General features: G+C 38.7%; 1 protein-coding gene across 2 annotated transcripts in view; it reads right to left on the minus strand.

The window, feature by feature from the left end:
- PTPRO (protein tyrosine phosphatase receptor type O) overlaps positions 1–23804 on the minus strand; it is a 270735-nt gene that overhangs the window by 68431 nt on the left and 178500 nt on the right. For both annotated transcript variants that reach the window (XM_003934569.3, XM_003934568.3), the window contains exons 8-12: positions 17881–18001; positions 16955–17148; positions 15142–15253; positions 10192–10343; positions 8701–8821 (exon numbers count right to left, since the gene is read on the minus strand). In XM_003934569.3, coding sequence (XP_003934618.1) covers positions 8701–8821; positions 10192–10343; positions 15142–15253; positions 16955–17148; positions 17881–18001 — 700 coding nt within the window. The remainder of the gene's footprint in view (positions 1–8700; positions 8822–10191; positions 10344–15141; positions 15254–16954; positions 17149–17880; positions 18002–23804) is intronic.

The raw sequence follows: 23804 nt of genomic DNA on the forward strand, positions 1-23804 counted from the left end.
CCCTACGCAGTCTGTTCCCTTGCTCCCTTTCTGCCCGGTATCTACGACTCTCTGCTTTGTTTGTTCCACTCCAGCCACACTGCCTGCCTGGCTTTTCTTTGAACTCGCCGGGAATACTGCTGCTTCCAGAGCTGTGCACCTGTGGTTGCCTCTGCCTACAGAATCTCATCACAGTTAGCTCTTTGGCTTACTCCCTCATCTCCTTCAGGTTCCAACTGAAACATCAACTTTACAGACTTATCCTACTCCCCACAAATATCACCCATCCCCAACAGCACTTCTTACCCTCTTTTATTCTCCATGACACTTTATACCATTTAACATTCTTATATTTAACATCTCCTTTTCTCCATTAGAATGAGGGTTGACGTTTTTGCAGTTTTGTTCATTTCTGTATTTTCAGAACCAAGAATAGTGTGTGGCATATAGTAAATGCTAAATATTTGTTGATTAACAGGATGAATATTTTTTTTTTAAAAAAAACATGTAAGACCTTAAGTATTTTATTAGCTTCTTTCTAGCTCTATGGCAGCCTACAGATTTTTTTTTTTTTAGACAGAATTTCATTTTTTGTTCCCCAGGCTGGAGTGCAGTGGCATGATCTGGGCTCACTGCAACCCCTGCCTCCTGGGTTCAAGTGATTCTCCTGCGTCAGCCTCCTGAGGAGCTGGGATTACAGGTGCCTGCCACCACACCTAGCTGATTTTTGTATTTTTGGTAGAGATGGAGTTCTTCATGTTGGCCAGGGTGGTCTTGAATTCCTGACCTCAGGCGATCCATCCGCCTCGGCCTCCCAAAGTGCTGGGATTACATGCGTGAGCCACCGTGCCTGGCCAGCCTACAGATTTCTATATATCTATATTTATAACCATATTTCAGAGATAGAAAATGCCTACTGTCCCCCACATCCTTAACATTTCAAAGTATTTTGATGTTTTTCTTGTCCATAGCCAAATTACATTTTAAAGATTTCTAATCTCTACAAAAGTTTCTATGACTGAGATTAAGAAAATCAAGCCAATGTCCCTAAGACCAAATTTCAAAAGAGGAACAGAAAGTCACAAAAGTGGATATAAGGCTCCTCCCTGTTCTGTTAAATTTTTTTAATAGAAAATTGAAGTTTGTAAGAAAAAAGCCACACCCCAGTCCAGGAAAATAGAAGCAGCAGATGGATAAAAAGTATTAGATGACTGTTTATGAACCAAGACCTAACACTGTATAAAGCATGTCACAATTCTCTAGGGTCCAGCTTGTCCAAATGAGGACATAGCACTGAATTACCTCCAAAGGATCTCCTAGCACTAAAGTTATGTGATTCTCTATCTTGAATGTGCCCAAACATGTCTACGGTCAGGGTAAGGCAGAAGTTTGACGACGAGGGTGTGTGTTTCTGTTTGGTTTGTTTGTTTCCTCTGACCTCCTTAGCTGTTCCTTTCTACTCTGTCTTTCTGATTCTTCCTGTTTAGCTGAATTTCGAAATGCTGGGGTGGTTCTTCCAGACTCGATCCAGGCCTTCTCTTTTCTTCTCTATCTTTACTTTCTACTTGGTGATCTCATCCAGACACCTCCAAATTTGTATTTCCAGCCCAAGAGTTCTCCCCTGGTCTTCAGACATACATATCAATGATCTCTTTGCTTCACATCTGCACCGGGAGAGCCAATAGACATCTTAATTTTTTTTTACATCCAAAGAAGAATCCTTGATTCTTACTTTACCCTAAATACACTCCTCCTGTATTTTTACTGGTCATTTCCATCTCAGTGAATTGCACCACGGTTCGTCCTGGTTGCTCAAGAGTGAAGCCTGGGAGTCATTAATTTCCCTTTCCCTCACTTCCTGTTTCTGCCGTATCAGAAAGTTTTGTGGACACAACCTCCAAAAAGAGCTCCTGAATTCTGTCCACCTCTCTTCATCTCCATTATAACCACTGTAGACAAAGTTACCATCACTCTCTTGCCACTTCTTTGAAGTACAATATTATTATTATCTCTTTTTTTTGAGACGGCATCTTGCTCTGCTGCCCAGGCTGGAGTGCAGTGGTGCGATCTGGGTTCACTGCAACCTCTGCCTCCCAGGTTCAAGTGATTCTCCTGTGTCAGTCTCCCGAGTAGCTGGGATTACAGGCACCCACCACCATACCCAACTAATTTTTGTATTTTTAGTAGAAATGAGGTTTCACCATATTTGGTCAGGATGCTCTCAATCTCTTGACCTCGTGATCCGCCTGCCTCAGCCTCCCAAAGTGCTGGGATTACAGGTGTGAACCACTGCGCATGGCCAGAATATTATTTTTATTTTATTTTATTTTTTTGATACAGAGTCTTGCTCTGTCTCCTAGGCTGGAGTGCAGTGGCATTATCTTGGCTCACTGCAACTTCTGCCTCCTGGGTTCAAGTGATTCTCCTGGCTTGGCCTCCTGAATAGCTAGGATTACAGGTGCATGCCACCACACCCAGCTAATTTTTGTATTTTTAGTAGAGATGGGTTTTCACCACGTTGGTCAGGCCAGTCTCAAACTCCTGACCTCGTGATCCGCCTGCCTCAGCCTCCCAAAGTGCCAGGATTACATGTGTGAGCCACTGTGCCAGGCCAGAATATTATTTTTAAAGCTGGCACAAATAGTCCTTTAATTAGTTCCCCTACTTTCATTGTTGATGCAGTAATCCCTTTCTCCTTAAACAACCAGAGGGATAGTTTTAAATATAAATCAGATTATTTATTTTAAGTTTCCTAAATGGCTTTTCATTACTCTGAAAATAATATTCCAACTGCATGCCTTAGACCTATATTTGGGCCTGCCTGTCCCCTCTGCCTGACTTCCTCCTTCTTAGCCTTTTCATAGCTGGTCCTTCTTGTTATTCAGACCTTAGCCCCCATGGCCTCCTCAAAGAAAGATTTTACCACATAGTCATCCCGCACCACATTTCCTTGCTGTAAAGCACTGTACAGCACTTACTACCATCTTCCCCTCACTAGATCATAAGCTCCTTGTGAACAGAAAGTGAAAGTAACCCTCCGGCTTCATGACCATCACGACCACAAGCAGTCTGTCTGGCATCCGAGCACTACTTAGAAGGCTCTCAATATGTATTAGGTAAATTGATTGATGAATGAATATTCTATTTCCAGAGAGCTATTTGTGATCTCTCCGACACATCCCATTCCTGGTTTGTTTTTTTTTTCCTTTTTTTTTTTTTAAGGTTGAGAAACTGATTCTTTTATGTAGACTTAGCAAGTCCTCTCAAAGTTGGCCCAGGTTTTCAGGTTGATTCACCAAGAGTGGAAGATACTATTGGTTAATGGTTGGAGACACAGTCATATGCAGAGCAATGAGTTCTTGCAAAATGACAAATCTTAGAGAGGCAGATTTGATTGATATTTGTAACGACTGACTGTCAAAGGGGCCTGTCATACCACCACCGTACCGTGAGACTGCTGGCAACCTAAAATTTCTAATGGCATGGTTGGTTCAGCATCCTGGGAAAAGCACCATATTGGGGTATGTCTTTTTGTGGACGTTTACTGATGATACAATATCGAGATTTATTGGCAACCGTTTTCAGGGCTCTCTACCCTTGCACATGACATCTTGCATTAACTTACATTATACTGAGCTAATTGGTGGTTTGATTTCTTACCAGAGAGGGAGAACCTACCCTCTACAACACAGGAGTCAGACATAGCCATTCTAAAGAGGGCTCTATAACAGATAAATTGAAGTGCAGGTTAGCCCAAACAGTTTTGGTCCTAGCTTTAACAATGGCATTCTGAATCAAACAAGCTTGAAAAGTCTATGTGCCAAAGTTGTATTTTTCTGTAAAAGAGATTGAACACGACTTCCGTATGTGTCAAAATGAATGCTGTGAAGAAACATAAAAGATTTGTAAAAAAAAAAAAAAAAAACCTTTGCCATTCAGGTACTACTAAAGCAAGATATTATTTCACTTCTCTGAAAGGTGAAACTTGTTTTGATTAAATATTAACTGGAATACAATGTTCAACTTTGAGGTCCTCAATTTCAATTCATTCAACAGTATCTGATGAGCAGTTATAGGTGTTCAGGCATTGTGTTGTATAAAATGGAAAGGGCTTATAGACAAAATAACATGATTAGTAGAATTGATCTTTTGGCCAAAGGATAAAAACCAACATTATTTGTTTTCAAGAAAATAAGAAAGGCATGTCATATACAGATTGTCTTATTTTCAGAGAGGAACAAGATAGGAACAATATTCTATTTGATATTAAGATACCGAGAAGAAGCAGCTTATCGATCCTGAGGGTTATATTCACTAGAAATGATTTCTATGGAAATTCACCTTTCCTTGAAAAGTTTAAAGAAAATTTCCAAGTTGGTTTACATAGTCCATTCTGTTATTAGGGATACATGGAGGCTCCAAACGTTTTGATAAGTTTGGGAAACTGTCATGGTTTTAACACATAGTCCTATGTAGATACAATTGTACCAGTTCATGACTTTGACTCATATTCCTGAGGCTCCTTAGACCATACTGTCACATAGAAATGTCAATAAAGTGTCCAATAGTGGCACTAAATACTACTTTGATAAGACCACCTCTGAAATTAAATTTTAAGGGAGGAAACTGCTAGGATGTGAGAAACACTTAACAGCTTCCTGTAATAGTAAAGCTTGGAAAAAGGAAGACATTGGGAACATGAGCACAATCTTCAAGTAATTACGGTTACCTAGAAATGAGTTTTTGAACTGTCCTTTACACCCACAGAGGACATAGTCAGAGATAATGGTTGGAATTGGGAGACAGGCAATTTTTTTTTTCTTAATAGGAAGATTATGCAAAGTTGTAAGTTGGTGCTCTCCATATTCTTAGAATTTATAGACCACAAAGGAGGAAGAGCAGATTGCCTTCAGTGCAGAAAAGAGTGAGGCTACCGTAGATCCTCAATTGGAGCACTAGTGCCCCCTTGAGGGTGTTTGGAAGTTTGAAGGAATGCTTTTTTTTTTTTTGAGACGGAGTTTCTCTCTTGTTACCCAGGCTGGAGTGCAGTGGCGCCATCTCGGCTCACCGCAACCTCCGCCTCCTGGGTTCAGGCAATTCTCCTGCCTCAGCCTCCTGAGTAGCTGGGATTACAGGCACGTGCCACCATGCCCAGCTAATTTTTTTGTATTTTCAGTAGAGACGGGCTTTCACCATGTTGACCAGGATGGTCTCGATCTCTTGACCTTGTGATCCACCCACCTCGGCCTCTCAAAGTGCTGGGATTACAGGCTTGAGCCACCACGCCCGGCCCAGGAATGTTTTTTATTAGTCATAACAGAGGGAATTAGCTGTTCTTCTGTGGACTTAGAAATGCTAGCTGCCTTGAAATTATTAAGAGCACACCAAATGAGAAATTGTCCCATGTCCCACATCCCACGTGACTTTCAAATGTTATAGCAGAGTAAATCCACCATAAGTGTAAATCGCAAGTACTTTACTACCTAATAATTTTGAACGTTTTTAAAAGGAAATTAAGTAAAATAATTTAGAAGAAAGTTGTCATGAGAAGGCACAGTTAAATCAAATTAAGATAGTAGTTAAGATTATTCTACAATATAATTTTTACTTCCATAGTGTCTAATCAATACATCACATATTTCCAAAGTACCTATACAATTTTAAAGTATTTCAGCACAAAAAGTTTTTGTCATGGCAAATATGAGAAAAATAAATTTAAGACTCAGTGACCTATGCATTGAGTTCTGGAGAAATGCAATTACTGGGTAATTGTTGCCAGAAGAATTGCATTGTTTACCCGTTACTTGCTTCTTTTCTCTTGATGCTTTCAGGATCTTCTTACTCTTGATTTTTGAGAGTTTGGTTATTATATGCTTTGGGGTGCTCTCATTTGGGTGGTTTCTGTTTGGTATTCTCAGACACTCCTGAACTTGGTTATTTATATCTTTCCCAAGTTTTGGAATGTTTTCTATTATTATTTATTTGAACAAACTTTCTTGCTCAGCTCCCTCTTGAATACTAATAATCCTTACATTTGATCTTTTAAGGTAAATTTTCTTTTGATATCTTATAGGCAGAAGTCACTTATTTTTGGTCTCATTTTTCTTTTTCCTCCTCTGATAGTATATTTGCAAACAGCCTTTGAGCTCCCTGAATTATTCCTCTCCTTTGTTCTTTCTGCTGTGATGAGTTTTTCAGTTCAGCAAATGTATTTTCTAGTACCAAGATTTTTGTTTGATTTTAAAATTTCTTTGTTAAATTTCTCTGATAAATTTCTGATTTTCTTTTCTATATTTTCTTGGACATCACTGATATTCCTTAAACTGTATTTTGAATTCTTGTTCAGAGAGCTCACAAATCTTGTTAGGGTCAGTCACTGGATTTTTACTTTGTCCTTTTGTGTGTAGCCGGGTCACAGTTCCCTGTTTGCTGTTTGCTGTTTCTTTTTTTTTTTCTTTTTCTTTTTTCTTTTCTTTCTTTCTTTTTTTTTTTTTTTTTGAGATGGAGTCTTGCTCTATCACCAGTCTGGAGCACAGTGGCACAGTTTCGGCTCACTGCAACCTCCACCTCCTGGGTTCAAGCGATTCTTCCACCTCAGCCTCCCCAGTGGCTGGGACTGTAGGCAGGTGCCAAACGCCCTGCTAATTTTTGTATTTTTAGTAGTGACGGGGTTCACCATGTTGGCTAGGATGGTCTCCATCTCTTGACCTCGTGATCCACCCACTTTGGCCTCCCAAAGTGCTGGGATTACAGGCGTGAGCCACTGCGCCTGGCTGATGTTGTTTCTTATAGGTATATATCTATGTCTTTGCATTAAAAGATCAGCTAGTTAGTCCACTTTCCTTTGTCTACCTTGCCTTGTTTTGTTTTATATTGGCTATGTTTGCTTAGCAAATGTTTACCACTAGGTCACTGCACACATTTCGGCTCTAGGTGGCACATGAAGTCCAGATTTGCCTTGGTTCGGCCTATCTTGAAAAGGAGACGTCCTAAGGGAACTATCTTGGCAGTGTGTCAAAGTTGGCTGGGGAGCTCATGCCCAAAGAACCTGTGGAATGTACCTCCCACTGTATGGTGCTGCTGAAGAGCCACTCTGATTTGGTGCCTCCTTTGGCCAAGTTACAGAGCAGAGTTTCCGGGACTGGGAATGGCGGTTTCACCTCCCCTCTTTTTCTCTGCCTATCATCAAGCTATTTCTCCCTTCAGGCAGTCACAGTGGTTCCTGTGCGTTAAGGCAAGGACAGATTTCCTGCAAGGAAACCCAAGATAGTGGGAAAACTAGTTGACCACCTCAACCTCACTTTTTCCAGTGTAGAAACATGAGAAGGCAGAAAATCTTCTGCCCACTTGTTACTAGGCAGAATTGCGGGGAAATGCGTTATGAACGTGGAAGCCTGATTCTCCTGTCATCTGCCCAGAGTTTTTTCACTTCTCTGTGGTTCTGGAATCCGTCTCATCCTCGTATTTGAGTTCTGGGTTGTTGCTGGTGAAAATCTCAGAGCTGTATATTTGGTTTTGGTAGAGGGGAGTGGAGCCAGCTTGTTTCTATGCTGCCATTAATAAACTTTTGGGGTATTGCCCCTACTTTAATTAAAGTTATTTCCATATTTCTCTCATTATATGAAAATATATCTCATCTTTTAGTACTTATTTTGACTCTAGTTTTTATTCTAAGGTTCTACCTGTATCTATGCTTGTTCAGTTATTTGTTATTAACTACTGTGTATTAACTTGTTCATTTCTACACTTATTTTTATACATCTTATATGAAGGACTAATGATCTTTTTATTTCTTTTAGACCTTAACTTATTCATTTTAATTATATTTAGGCATCAGGTTATTTCATTATGTCTTTTAGAGTGGTTGTATCTGAACATATACATAGGGAATCCATATTATTTTATCATAAATTAGTTTCATTTTATCTTGATTTTATACTAGAGTTAGGAAACGATATACAATTTTAAAAATAATTTGTGTAGATTTTCAAATCTATGAATTACTATTTAAAATATTAAACAGCCGGGTGCGGTGGCTCAAGCCTGTAATCCCAGCACTTTGGGAGGCTGAGGCGGGTGGATCACGAGGTCAAAAGATCGAGACCATCCTGGTCAACATGGTGAAACCCCGTCTCTACTAAAAATACAAAAAAAAAAAAAAAAATTAGCTGGGCATGGTGGCGCGTGCCTGTAATCCCAGCTACTCAGGAGGTTGAGGCAGGAGAATTGCCTGAAACCGGGAGGCGGAGGTTGCAGTGAGCCAAGATCGCGCCATTGCACGCCAGCCTGGGTAACAAGAGCGAAACTCTGTCTCAAAAAAAAAAAATAAATAAAATAAAAATAAAATAAAATATTAAAGAGGGCATTACATAATATTAATATGAAAATGGAATGCTGTCTTATAGGGTTGTGAACACTGCATTAAATAATCTCTAACGTTTTCTCATCTCCAAAATCCTATGACTACCTGGTTTCTTTAACCTTATCAAGAACAGTGAACACCACTGTTTCCCAGAGCAGTATATATTCCACTCACAGAAACTCGTGCTAAGTTGACCATACTCGTTTGCTAATACAAATGTTTATTTTCTACTCATAAAAGATTAGCCATTTTTCTGTTACTATTTCATTGAATTGAAGAGCTCTTGCTGAATCAAGTGATGCAAACATTAGTTCTCCCAACATGATTACTTCACACCCATCTCTGTGTACTCTTCTTACCTAGCTTGACAAGGTGGAGCATGGAGGTATTACTTCCTCTTTCAGTACAAGCAGTTACTGAGAGGTTATAGATGTCTCCTGGAGGTAAGCTGAGAATTGCAGTCATGACATTGCGTGTTACCTGCAAGATCATCAAAATCAAGTGTTTAAACTTTTAGTGAATAAGCCAGTGGACCACCCCAGACAACCTAAGGAGTATAGCAGACACATTCCTTCTCTGTTCGATGCTGCAATCTGCAATTTATTATATTATATGTACGTTAAATCTTTGAAAATTTTACAAATTCATCAGCTGCGGCCAGTGCAAGGTAACTTTAACAATGTAATATATACATCAGAACAATTTTGCAATTAATTTCCTAATTTGGAATGGGTCTTATACTGACATTTTTCTCACATATTCATAACAGGTTTTTAAAAAGATAGTTACTGAGTTGCTACTAATATGTACATTCTAAAAAGTTCAAAAGAAACTTAGCTGAGCATGGTGGTGGGTGCCTGTAGCTCCATCTACTTGGGAGGCTGAGGCAAGGGAATCACTTGATCCTGAGAGTAGAGGTTGCAGTGAGCCAAGATATCACCACGGCACTCCAGCCTGGTGACAGAGCTAGACTCCGTCTCAAAAAAAAAAAAAAAAAAAAAAAGACAGAAAAAAGAAACCTACCCATATCTACAGACATGTGGCTTCCTCCTACTGGCCTTTATTATTTCCCATCCTCCCCTACAGCTAGAGGGGATGACGTGACCCAGCTCTGAGCAGTGGATTGTAAGTAGAAGTCACATGGACAACTTATAGTTCAGTTCACATCCTGTAAATTCTGGGCTTCCACATGCTCCCTTTTCTTTCTCCCTTCCTGCAGGTTGGAACGTGGATGTAATGGTGATAAAGGTTCCTCTCTCCTGTCTACACACAGGAACTACGTGTAGTGGGCAGATGGAACAACAAAACGGAATTTGCATCCCTGGATGACCCCTCAGAACAGAAGGGCCCAGTTAGTCCTGTGCACTCATGGGAGAGGCAGAAAATTCTATTTTGTTTGAGCCACTCTCCTTTTGTTTGTTTCTTTGTTACAGTAGTTTAGTCTGTACCTTAATCAATAAACATCAAAAAGCATATTTTGGGGAAAAGAAATCAGTAGTCTCAAAGTCCCCAAATCTTTAGGTGTTGGTGATCTATGGGAAAAAATTTGGAAATATATTAATTGTAGTTTTCTCAAAAATGTTTGGCATCCCGAAGAAAAAGCTCAAATTGTAATTCTAAATATAAGTGAAATCAATAGCTGCAATGACTACAGTTCACTGTTAAAGATTAAATGGTAAGCTCTATGAAAGGTAGAATTTAATGTTTGTTCACTGCCTTATCTCTAGAGCCTAAAACAGACTACCGGTATGCAAACATTTGATGCCACAATAAATGATTGCTTAGTGGTTTTCAGTAGTTCATAAGCCTAAATGTACAGACACACAATACTGGCATTCAAAGAAACATACACTCTTTTTAATTTTCTTTTTTCCTTCTGCAACAACCATCCAGTGGAGCATTCTAGAATGGGACAGGTCTGTTGTATCATCCCCGTATGTCCAACTGATATATAACAGACTGTTGAAATATTCCACAGAAGTGATTTCTGGAGCCACTGGGGCTACAAGGGAGAAAAGAGGCACAATTTAGTATAATAGACACATAAATACAGTATTTAGCAGTAGAGCATGAAACCCCATTTAGATTCAACTTAGCAAATTAGAATCCAAAGCATATGATATTCCTGGTAGTTACTGGACCTCTCAGTAACAGTGAAGGATGGTGGCACACAGCTGGCACTTGTTTTACGGGATCCCACGCCTTGTATCTCTAAGATACAAGACACCCAGACCCATCTGTACCTGAGGATATCAAAGTCTTTTATATAAATTTCACCATTACAAGAGTCCTAAAAGGGTCACTTGTTTGAATATATTTGTTACATCAGCCAATGAATATTAATAGGCATCAGTAGAGTTATATCCAAGTAGGATTAAAAAAACCTAGAGTCCTGTAAATGTAAGTCTCTTTTATGTACTTGCAGCAAAGACATTTATGGGAATGAAGAACAGTAGGATACAAGGGTAGAAAGATAGAAGATAATAGTATTACAAGTAGGATAGAAGACAATGTTATTTCCATAAAATAACAAGACATTGTTATTGACAATGTCTAGCTCAGTGCTTTTCAGGAAACAGGCTCTTAATAAATGTTGCTGAAGCAAGTAGTAAGAGAGAAAGAGAACGAACGCTTTTTTTTTTTTAAATTATGCCACGAAGCTAAATTCTAACACTGAGTTCGCTACTTTATCATCTTACACATTTAAATTTTTAAAAATTTAGGGAGGGAATGCCTGTAATCCCCCCATTTTGGGAAGCCGTGGTGGGTGGATCGCTTGAGTCCAGGAGTTTGAGACTAGCCTGGGCAACATAGCGAAACCCTATCTCTACAAAAAAATTAAAAAATTTAGCTGGGCATGGTGGCACACCCTGTAGTCCCAGCTGCTAGGGAGGCTGAGGTGGGAGGACTGTTTGAGCCCAGGAGATTCAGGGAGCCGTGAGCCTGCCACTGCATTCCAGCCTGGGTGACAGAGTGAAACCTTGGCTTAAAAAAAATACTTACTTTTGTTTACTTATTTATTTTTGGCAGCGTCTCACTTTGTCACCCAAGCTGGAGTGCAGTGGTGCAATCTTAGCTCATTACAGCCTGGACTTCCCAGGCTCAAGCATCCTTCCTGCCTCAGCCTACCAAGCAGCTAGGACCACAGGTGCAGGCCACCACACTTGGCTAATTTTTGTATTTTTTGTAGACATAGGGTCTTTTTATGTTGCCTAGGCTGGTCTTGAACTCCTGGGCTCAAGCAATCTGTCCACCTTGGCCTCCCAAAGTGCTGGGATTATAGGCATGAGCTTCTGCACCCAGCTGAAGAACAAAGAAAAAATTAAAAATTTGTTAACTAGGGAGGAGAATTCATCACAAACTTTATACTATATAGGCTTTGAAAGCATACTTTAATTACTTTTTAAAGTAACTGATAATTCTGATTATTTCAAAAAGCAAACACAGAGTTGAATTTAAATTCCGTGTATATGTTGGTTTGAAGAAAGTAGGTATTCTATTCTGAGATAGAGGACAATGTCAACTTAAATCTTTAGAAAATTTCTATAGAGAATTATTTCCCCCAATATGATGCTAATACTTACAATAAATATTCGTAACTAGCTATGCTTTCACAAATAATTTTTCACTGAAGAATTTGTAATATATAAAGTAAAAACACATTTCTGTTTCATGTGAAATAGGAATAGCATTTATATAATATGTTAGCAATAAAACCTTGAAAAATCAGCAATGCATCTAACAAGTAACACAAATCTACATCATATTTCAGAATATTCTACTAAAGGAAAATAAGCTTGGTTTCCTTATAGCCTCCTAACATAGTCCAACAGATTTCATCATATACAAGGACTTGTGCATATATTTCTTCAAAGGATATTTTCTCATGTCCTAATTTTCATAATGAAAAGAAACATCTTTAAAATTGCAAATCCAGAAGTACATATCTTTCCTTTTATTTCCATGTTGTTGCTTTAAAACCTAGTATCTTGCTGGAAGGCCACAAGATGTCACTATTTGTTTATTAATAATTTGGACCCTCAGAATAATTAGCATGATTGAGGCTAGCCAACTGAATTGCCTAATGAAGACAGTAGACTTGAGTTTCTAATAAATCACATCTAATTCAACTATTTTGTTCCTATTTCCTTTAATACAACACAATTTGGAAAATTCAAAGCATAGAAAAGTTAGGCATGGGATTCTTATTTGCTTTAAATGAGAAGGTAAAAAACATCACACACTCATGTGTTTTTACTTTATATATTACAAATTCTTCAGTGAATAATTGTTTTGAAAGCATAGTTAGTCATGAATGTTTGTTTTATGAGTATTAGAATCCACTTTGGGAGGCTGAGGCAGGTGGATCACCTGAGATCATGAGTTTGAGACCAGCTGGCCAACATGGTGAAACCCCTCTCTACTAAAAATACAAAATAAATTAGCTGGGCATGGTGGCACATGCTTGTAATCCCAGCTACTTGGGAGGATGAGGCAGGAGAATTGCTTGAACCTGGGAGACAGAGGTTGCAGTGAGCTGAGAGTGAGCCTTTGCACTCCAGCCTGGGCAACAGAGTGAAAGTCCGTCTCAAAAAAAAAAAAAAAAAAAAAAAAAAAGAAGTATTAGTATCATATTAGGCCTGTCAGGAGGTAGGGGGTGAGGGGAAGGGGAGCATTAGGACCCATACCTAATGCATGCGGGTCTTAAAAACTAGACTATGGCTCGACAGGTGCAGCAAACCACCATGGCACATGTATCCCAGAACTTAAAATAAAATTTAAAAAAGGTTAAAAAAATATGTAACAAACCTGCATGTTCTGCACATGTATCCCAGAAGTTAAAGTAAAAATTTAAAAAATATACAAAAAAAACTGCTGAAATTTTGGACTGGTTTAAAAAATAGGTATAAACATGATAATAATCTGTCATATATAACAGTGACTTACATTACATGATTTAATTCTCACACATACTGTGAGGTATTTATTATTATTCTTTATTATTTATTTATTATAATTATACCCATTTTATAGATATGAAAATTGAGACCATCTCTGTCAATATGTTCAGACAATACCTGTAGACTGCTGGTTCAGCATGACTTATTTATCTGACCCAGGAAAAGATAGGAAATGGTCAAAGATTTCATTGGAGACAATTTACCAGGGAAATAGCTTGTATATTCACCATAGTTTATTGATCCAGACTTGCTATGTCCACTTAAATTGTTATAAACTTTGCCCAATCCTAGTCAGTTTCCCGTCTTGGAAGGCATATCTTAAACCACTTGAGCCAGAAAGCTAAATCCTATTAATATTTCATTTCTTTTGTTTCCCATTAAGAGACAGTACAAAGACTGTCAAGGTGGTGTTCAATATATTAAGTTTTGCTCCCCTAACCAGTTGTCTCTAAGTAGGCTGTAGAGCCTATTTAGCTGACATTTTAGGGGGTTCTACCAGTGAAAAAATAGAAGCCCAGAGTCATTGAGATAATTTGCTAAAAGTTTGGCAGCTAGATATGAGCAGTCCCAGGTTCAGATATTACATCTAGGGTTTTTCCAGGCAACTGTCCTGCCAGGAAGGAAAGAGCATTCTCAGAAAGTTGTTATCAATATAGTTAAATTATAAGAATTATTAATACAGTGAAGTTTAGTTGTAATTAAATATGTGATTATCAATATAGGCAAAAGCCTAACAGTGCTTGCCGAATAATTGATTTTTTTTTCTCCTTTTTGGGTATTCTTCCACTTTTCTGCTCTAATGTTACTATTAAAATCTGGAAGAAAAAGTGCTCTGGATATTGGCTAGTAAAGAAAAGAGACATGCTTATGTAAGTTAATTGTGTAAGAATTCACAGATGATTGATTTCTTTCCCCTTTTTTTTTTCACTGATAAATTTCAAGAGAGTAAACTAGATGTCCACTGAGGAAACCATTTGCCAGAATTATTCCCCTAAGCAGTATTTTTCTTCTCTGTTTCCCCAGGACAACTCTAATTACAACCTTGTTTGATAAAAGGTTCTTGAAAAGTCTTAATTCAAACAGTGAGGGTTGGTGTTTCTTTGAGGAATTTCCCCTTTTCATTGCTGTTTCTGACTACTGATGATGCAACTATATAATTTAAGGTTCCCAAGGATAAAAGACCAAACATTTTGTAAGTGCTTAAACTTTGTGTCATGTATTTTGCAAAGTAGCTTATTTAATAGTGAAGTTGTAATAAATAATAACAGATAACTGTTACTATTATCATCCCCATTTTCAACACGAAAAACACTGAGGCTTAGTAGATTTAATGTGCTCAAGGTTAAATTTCTGTGATGTGCGGGAGGGTCTATTCAAATCCAGATCTATCTGCCTCTGAAGCCTATTTTTTACTTCTACAATGGACCCTACTACAGTCAGACTATGACTTTAAAAATGGCTTAATTAATATGGAAATGGAGGCACTCTAACAAATATAATCATCATTGGGTAAAATCAATTGACTGTGCAGTGTGAAGCTGTTGGCTGTACCTGCCACATCTTCATTCTAATCAATCCTAGCTGGGGAGTATATAAATCAAGGTCAGCGCCTCAGAATAAAAATAAGTCAAGGGTGGTAACTCAGAATAAAGATGGTATTTTATTTTTTAAAGATTATCAACTGGACAAAATAATGAATGATCAGAATCAATATTATCTCTCATGAAATTGATGTTCACCCAGTGCTGGGTGAATGACACTTTCTAAAGCTTTGGAGCCTCGATAACTCTTCAAAATAATGCTCTCTCCTCACGGAACCATTCCCCACACACGCCTCACCTGTTATGAAGCTGATGGTGGAGCTGTCACAGCAGCTCAATTCTGGATCTCCCCATGTCACCATGGTAACCCGGAAGTTGTAGTACCATGCTGGCAGCAGATTAGCTATTCTCTGAATGAGAAAAGCAAGCAAGGAGACAAAAGACTGAGGGTGAAAGTCCTATTTTTGGAGTAGAGTTACTTTCATTAGGTCTTAAAAAATTAATAAGTAATTTTAATTTTCCTTTTTAGTGTGTTTTTGTATTTCCTAAATTTATGATAATAAAATATTCTTTCTAGAATGAAACGAGACATAAATAAAATAAAACACAAAAATATAATTTTTAAAGGTGATTCAAAGATATAGAGCCAAAGATTTCCAATATTTGTTTCATTTTGCAATTTCCTAATATCACACCCATGAAATAGTGCTTATTTATAAGTAACTATACATACATATCTCCCTATTTCTAAGACAAATAACCTCTCACAACTCTGTGTTTTTTCAATGTAAACCATGAACAGGAGTCCTTCAGAGTCTTCAACTGGGTAGAGAGCAATTGTGTACTCTGTGAATAGCGTGTGGGTAACCTACACTTTTCAAAATTATTCCAATTCCAGAAAAAGCAATATTTACCTGTTTTCTTAAAAACCATCCTCTATAAGCCTGATATTAGAGGTATTTAATAGATTAGTAGTTGTCACAAAGAGTCATCATTAAAGTTAGGCAGTGTCAATTAACTATTGAATGCCAAAGGGAAATCTTTTGTGTGTCCCTCCCCATACAGAGTCCCTACTGGGGTATCGCCTGGTGGTGCTGTGAGAAGAAGGCCACCATCCTCCAGGCCCCAGAATGGTAAGTCCAGCAACAGCTTGCACTGTGCACCTGGAAAAGCCACAGATACTCAATGCCAGCCTGTGAATGCAGCCAGGAAAGGGGATATATTCTGCAAAGCCACAGGGATGGAATTGCCAAAGACCATGGAAACTCACTTCTTGCATCAGTGTGACCTGGATATGAGACATGGAGTCAAAGGAGATAATTTTGGAGCTTTAAGATTTGACTACACCACTGGATTATGGACTTGCTTGGGGGCCCGTAGCCTCTTTGTTTTGGTCAATGTTTCCCATTTGGAACAGTTGTATTTACCCAATGCCTGTACCCGCAGTGTATCTAGGAAGTAACTAACTTGCTTTTGATGTTACAGACTCATAGGCAGAAGGGGATTGCTTTGTCTTGGATGAGACTTTTGACTGTGGATTTTTGAGTCAGTGCTGAAATTAGTTAAGACTTTGTGGAACTGTTGGAAAGGCATGATTAGTTTTTGAAATGTGAGGATATGAGATTTGGGAGGGGCCGGGGTGGAATGATATGATTTGGCTTGTTCCCACTCAGATCTCATCTTGAATTCCCACATGTTGTGGGAGGCACCTGATGGGAGGTAACTGAATCATGGGAGCAGGTCTTTCCCGTGCCATTCGTGTGATAGTAAGTCTCATGAGATTTGATGATTATTATAAGGGGGAGCCTTCCTGCACAAGCTCTCTTTGCTTGCTGCCCTCCATATAAAAACGTGACTTGCTCTTCCTTCCCTCCCATCATGATTGTGAGACTTCCACAGCCACGTGGAACTGTAAGTCCAATTAAACCTCTTTCTTTTGTAAATTGCCCAGTCTTGGGTATGTCTTTATCAGCAGTGTAAAAATGAACTAATACACCATGTGTATTTACAAAATTATCAAATTTATAGATAATTTTTTAAGGACACATCTGTTACATAAAATCACGCCTGTTCCCATAGGAAAGAGTGACAGTTGGTTAAGGGAAGATTACCACGGATGCAGTTAAGGAGACAGTTGCTGCTATTTCATAGTAGGTCGTCCACTCTGATGTCATTGTAGCAGGGTTGAAATAAAACATTTCAACCACGTATTTTCTGAACACGCCTAAATAAGGTCTGGTCCAGCTCAGAACCACTGCCGTAGGACCCAAGGGATAGAGCATTAAATCCTTTATTCCCGTGGGAACTAAAAAGAAGAGGGGAGGGGTTCGAAAAAGAAAGTTAAGAGGAATGTTTACTGTCTTAGCAATGGCCTCAAACTTCTACTTAATGACCAGAGTTTTCCTTCTTCTGATACATCTCTTCCCTACCTCCCTCCCTCAATCCCTCAATCCCTCCCTTCCTTCCTCCCTGAATTGCTTCCTTCCTTCCTTCCTCCCTCCTTCCCTTCCTCCTTCCCTCCCTCCCTCCTTCCCTTCCCTTCCATTTTCTTCCTTCCCTCCCTCCCTCCCCTTCCTTCCCTCCTCCCTCCCCTTCCTTCTTCCCTCCCCTTCCTTCCTCCCTCCCCTTCCTTCCTCTCTCTCTCTCTCTCTCTTTCTTTCTTTTTTTTTTTTTTGTTCAGTGTGTTGCTATGTTGCCAAGGCTGGATTCAATTTCTGGGCTAAGCAGTCCTCCCACCTCAGCCTCCCAAGTAGCTGGAACTTCAGGTGTCTACCTCAAGGCACACAGCTTTATTCTTGTTATATAGTCATTGAAAACTAAAGTAAGTATGTTTGCCTCTGATTTTTCCCCTAAGTAATAAATATTGATACTGTCTTTCTAGCATACAATTCTAATTATTTATTACTCTGAAGGTAGAGTATTAAATTAACCAATATAAGCCTTCCAAATACAATGATAATGATTTGAGCTTGCACATTGCACCCCTCCAGTCAGTACCCTAATATATATGTCATTCTTCTTGTGGCTAGCAACTTACCAATAGCGAATGTCACAGGATCTGAAGGTGGTCCAATCAAAGGGCCTTTCCTTAGGTATATTACAACCTGGTACTGGGCACCAGGAACCAGATTTTCAATAACAGGTTTGCTTGAGTTCACCTTTAAACCAAACACCCAATAAGATTTACTTAGAGATGGGCTTTCAGAATGTGACACAGAGACTGAAATAATATTCAGGGACTCTTTTTGGAATCACAGATGACTTTGAAATCCAAAAGCCTTTACTCAAGCCAGAAGATCAGATTCCAAAATTATCCAAAATTAGGATAATTTATAGTTTAAGTGAACACTGAAGGGAACTTAGGACATTCAAATTTTGTTTATTCTAAGCCATGGAAACTGCTTTATACCCATTAATGTCAATTGTAACTATGTACACTAGAGACATATCAGCCTCTAACTGTAATCAAATAGCAATACCATGAAGAGAGTTTGACATCCTAAATTGTAGTGTCAGCTGATTACATGTAAAGATCAGTACAGAAATGTCTTTAGTCTCTTGTCACTTAGAAGCACGTAATATGTAATTATAGAAATGGAAATGACCACCGGGCACAGTGGCTCATGCCTGTAATCCAAGCACTTTGGGAGGCCAAGGCAGGCAGATCATTTGAAGTCAGGAGTTCAAGACCAGCTTGATGAACAAGGTGAAGCCCCGTCTCTACTAAAATACAAAGAAAATTAGCCAGGCATGGTGGTGGCGTGGTGGCGCCTGTAATCTTAGCTACTCAAGAGGCTGAGGTAGGGGAATTGCTTGAACCCAAGAGGCAGAGGTTTCAGTGAGCTGAGATCGTGCGACTGCACTCCAGCCTGGATGACAGAGCAAGACTAGCTCTCAAAAAAAAAAAAAAAAAAAAAGAAAAGAAAAGAAAAAAGAAATAAAAAAAATGACTTCAGAGACGACCTAGTTCAAAGTGCTGATTTAATAAATAAAGTAAAACCAGAGAATGGCCAAGGTCATATGTTTAGATGCAGTGTTGGAACTGGAAGCCTAGTGTTGGGACCTCTAATCTACACTATGGGCAGGCCACTATGCTAAGCATTGAGCTATTCTGGTCAGCACCAAGCCAGGTTGTTGTAGCCCCTAAAATAATATTGTAGAGTATATTTCTCATTTAGATGAGACCTTCTTTACTGTTCTTTTTTTTTCTTTTTTTTTTGAGGTGGAATCTTGCTCTGTTACCCAGGGTGGAGTGAAGTGGCATCATGATCTTGGCTCACTGCAACCTCTCCCTCCCAGCTTCGAGTGATTCTCTTGCCTCAGCCTCCTGAGTAGCTGAGATTATGGTTGCACACCACCGTGACTAGCTAATTTTTGTATTTTTAGTAGAGATGGAGTTTTGCCATGTTGGTCAGTCTGGTCTCGAACTCCTGACATCAGGTGATCCACCCGCCTTGGCCTCCCAAAGTGCTGAGATTACAGGCATGAGCCACCATGCCTGGTCCTGCTCTTAAAAAAAATTTTGGTTACATAAAAAATACCATATAGAGAAAAATAGTGAGAACGTATAGATGAGTAAAATGCATTTTATTTTGTATTTTGTATTTTTTTGAGAAGGAGTCTTGCTCTATTGCTAGGCTGGAGTGCAGTGGCACCATCTTGGCTCACTGCAACCTCTGCCTCCCAAGTTCATGCAATCCTCCTGCCTAAGCCTCCTGAGTAGCTGGGACTATAGGCATGCACGACCACGCCCAACCAATTGTTTTGTGTTTTTAGTAGAGACAGGTTTCACCATGTTGGCCAGGATGGTCTCGACCTCTTAACCTCGTGATCTGCCCACCTCGGCCTCCCAAAGTGCTGGGATTACAGGCGTGAGCCACCATGCCTGTCAACAAATACATTTATTAAAACGGAGTGTTGGCATGCACAAAAATTGATGATTCAACTAAGAGATTAAAGTGCTGCTTTGACCTTTAGTGTCTCTAATATTTAAGACAGCATTGCTTGGTGGAAAGAACACAGGTTCTTTTTTGAGACTACCTGGAATAAATCCTGACTCTACTCCTTATTGGCATGGGGGTTTATTTATGCTTTACAATTTATTTAAAATGCTTTCCTTGGTTTCTTCATTGCTAAAATGTAGGTAATAAAATTATATACCTCATAGAGTTTTAGAATGCTTAAACCAGAGTATCTGTAAATATTCGCCTTTATTGATCTAATCAACTTTTTGTCCTCTAGGATACATAAAATTTCAGAATTCCTGCAGGAAGGAACATGAATCAGTGGAGAACAATATTGTTTACAGTTTATCTATGTTGTGAGGTGTTTTTTAGAGTCTCATTAAGATTTTAAGGATTAATATAGAACTGGTGATATGATATGAATTTTAGAGCTTTCCACACTGGAAACTGATTATACACAGTAGAAATTGTATAATTTGAATTGGTACAACTTGCTCTACATGTAAGCAAAAGGAGCCATATACCAAAATTTATTTTCCATTGGCTTAAACAAAATAAGATTACATTGAATTAATAAATTAGCATTTTTCATCCTTTCTTTCCTATTTATACTCTTTCATATCAGGGTTTTTTGCACAGGTTTTAGATTTTTAATTCTGCTGGAAGCCATAGAGACAGATTTAGTCAACCTGATCTCATCCGATAGATAATTTTCTTTTTTTTTCCACTTTCTCTCTTTCTTTACTTCCTTCTTTCTTTTCTTTCTTTCTCTTTCGTTTTTTCTTTCTTTCTTTCTCTCTTTCTTTCTTTCTCTTTCTTTCTTTCCCTCCCTCCCTCCCTTCCTTTCATTTCTTTCTTCTTTTTTTTTTTTGACACATATTCTTGCTCTGTTGCTCTGTTGCTCAGGCTGGAGTGCAGTGGGATGGTCTCCGCTCACTGCAACTTCTGCCTCCTGATTTCAAGCGTTTCTTGTGCCTCAACTACCTAAGTAGCTGGGATTACAGATGTGAGCCATCATGCCCAATTTTTGTATTTTTAAAAGAGACAGGGTTTCATTGTGTTGGCCAGGCTGGCCTCAAACTCCTGGCCTCAAGTGACTGCCCTGCCTTGGCCTCCCAAGTTGCTGGGATTACAGGCATGAACCACTGTGCCTGGCCTGATAGAGAATTTTCTGAAGAGACAAACTATGATAAGAAGATGCATATTATCTACAACTAAGCATTATTATTTTATTTATTTAAAATATACTTTATATGATAAAACATATATGCTCATTGTAAAAGTTGTTCACTCAATAAGAAAACAAATGAAGTAAATTAGACATCTTGTTTGTTCTCTTTCCACAAATCCTGACATTTTGATATGCATTCTTCTAGACCTTCTTATAACATATATACATAAATAAGATGCTATTGAGCTACATAATATATTATCGACATTGCTCCAGGCTGGGCACAGTAGCTCATGCCTATAATCTCAGCACTTTGGGAGGCAGATCACTTGAGGTCGGGAGTTCGAGACAAGCCTGGCCAACATGGTGAAACCCTGTCTCTACTAAAAATACAAAAATTAGATGGGCATGATGGCTCACTTCTGTAGTCCCAGCTACTCGAGAGGCAGAGACGGGAAAATGGCTTGAACCTGGGAGGTGGAGGTTGCAATGAGCCAGGATCACGCCACTGCACTAGAGCCTGGGTGACAGAGCAAGACTCCTCTCAAAACCACCTCCCCCCAAAAAATTGCTCCATTTAAACTTAACACATTGTAAACATCTGACCATAAATATAAATGCTGACCTAGCTCATTAATACCCATCTTGCTTATTTAGAATGTTTAAAATAATAAAGGACATTAGGAATATAGATTGTTTCAGGGTGACATTAAGGTTCCTTTCTTTTGATAGTATTTTAGGTAATAGTTGATTCTAACTATTCAATTGACTACTTAAAATCATAGCTATTTAAATATGCCATTATAGCCGGGCATGCGGGCTTATGCCTGTAATCCCAGCACTTTGGAAGGCCAAGGCAGGCGGATCATGAGGTCAAGAGATCGAGACAATTCTGGCCAACATGGTGAAATCCCGTATTTACTAAAATTGCAAACATTAGCTGGGTGTGGTGGCACACACCTGTAGTCCCAGCTACTCGGGAGCCTGAAGCAGAAGAATTGTTTGAACCTCGGAGGCGGAGGTTGCAGTGAGCTGAGATTGTGCCACTGCACTCCAGCCTGGTGACAGAACTCAAAAAAAAAAAAAAATCTATTATAATAAATTTATCCTATGGATATTATACTTTAACAAATAAGTAGCTATGGGCATAGCTATGAGCATATATATCATATTACTTAAAAAATGACAAGAGGGTAATTGTATTACAGATTACCTGACTTGGTGATAAATTATAAATACTAATTCTTGTCCTCCTTAATTTCTGAATATTTACTGAGCTGCTAACCTATATTTACACTTCTATGTTTCTCTATGCCTTTTTATTTAGTCTGGACCTCCTTGGGTGTGTGTTAGAGGAAGAAAAGGGAAATGTCCCTGCATTCTGCATATTAAATAATGCGTTTTATTTTTTACAAAACAATTTCACACTCACTCCTCCTTAATTTCCACTCATTTAGCATCCCAGTATTTGTCCTGACTGTCTTAATCTTCATTCCTGAGAATTTAGTTGAGTCCAATGTCTCTCCAACTGGATACCAGTTCTATTCCTCCTCAGCTAAAGAAATAAGGAGAAAAATGTAGTAGAGATCATAGCTAGTCAAAGTAAGCATATGATAGACAATTTTTCTTCTTCTTCTTCTTCTTCTTTTTTTTTTTTTTTGTAGAGACAGGGTTTTGCTACGTTGCCCAGGCTGATCTGAAAATTCTGAGCTCAAGTGATCAGCCTGGCTTAGCTTCCCAAAGTGCTGGGGTTACGGGCGTGAGCCACTGCACTTGTGTATGATAGACTCTTATATTATAGGATTGAACTAGATGATAATGCAGGTTCCTTTGAGTCTGAGATTGCCTTATTTACATTTCATGTGATCTTCTTTCCATCGGTGCTTTTCTACACATTTATTACAATTAGGCAGATTATTTTATGGAGAATCTCTAGAATCTCTCCATCTCCCTCCCTTGATTCAAAAAGCATCCAGCTAGGTCTGAATAACAATAGAAGCTAGCACTCTTCTTTTGCACACTTAATATCATTATGTTCCAGACACTGCATTAAGCATCAAGTCTTTTTAATCTTTATTACAACCCATAAGGTAGGATATGCTTCTTTCTATGTAATAGATGAAGATACTAAAACATACACAGATGAAGGAGATTGATCAGGGTCTCATAGCTGGACAGTGTTGAAATCAGGTCTGAAACCCAAGTCTGTTTGACTCTGGAGTCTGTGCTCTGGACTCTCTCATGATACACAGTGAAGCTGACCCTCTCCTTAAATAGCACATGCAATCCAATAGAAATAGTATTGGTTGGGAGGTCAGATCGTTTTCATCCTGATCTCTGTTCTAACACTAACCAGCTGTGTGACTTTAGGGAAGTTCCTTAAATGTTTGGCCTCAGTGTTACCATTTCCTCATTTGTGAACCTAAAAGATTGATTTGTCTTTTTGTTCAATTTTATTATTTAGTTATTATACATTTCTATAAGTTATCAGGAAGCATTCATGGGCAAAAGCAGATCACATATAAAAATAAATACATGTATATATTATAAGAGGCTTCCTGATTCTGAAGTTTATGATTGTGTGTGAGCCTCTAAACAGACCACTGAGAGCCTAATTACTTTGCAAAATTATCTGAATTCTTTATGTAACACAGATTAAGGAATGATTTTGTGTCCAACAAGTGTTTATTAATAAATAGCACTACAATGATTGTTAGAAAGGATACATCACAAAACTACCCAGAACATTTCCATACAAACTCATTCATGAAGCAACCCAAAGATACACACACACACACACACACACACACACACGCACGCACACAA

Source organism: Saimiri boliviensis, chromosome 7, assembly GCF_048565385.1.
Source record: "Saimiri boliviensis isolate mSaiBol1 chromosome 7, mSaiBol1.pri, whole genome shotgun sequence".
Taxonomy (NCBI): Eukaryota; Metazoa; Chordata; class Mammalia; order Primates; family Cebidae; genus Saimiri; species Saimiri boliviensis.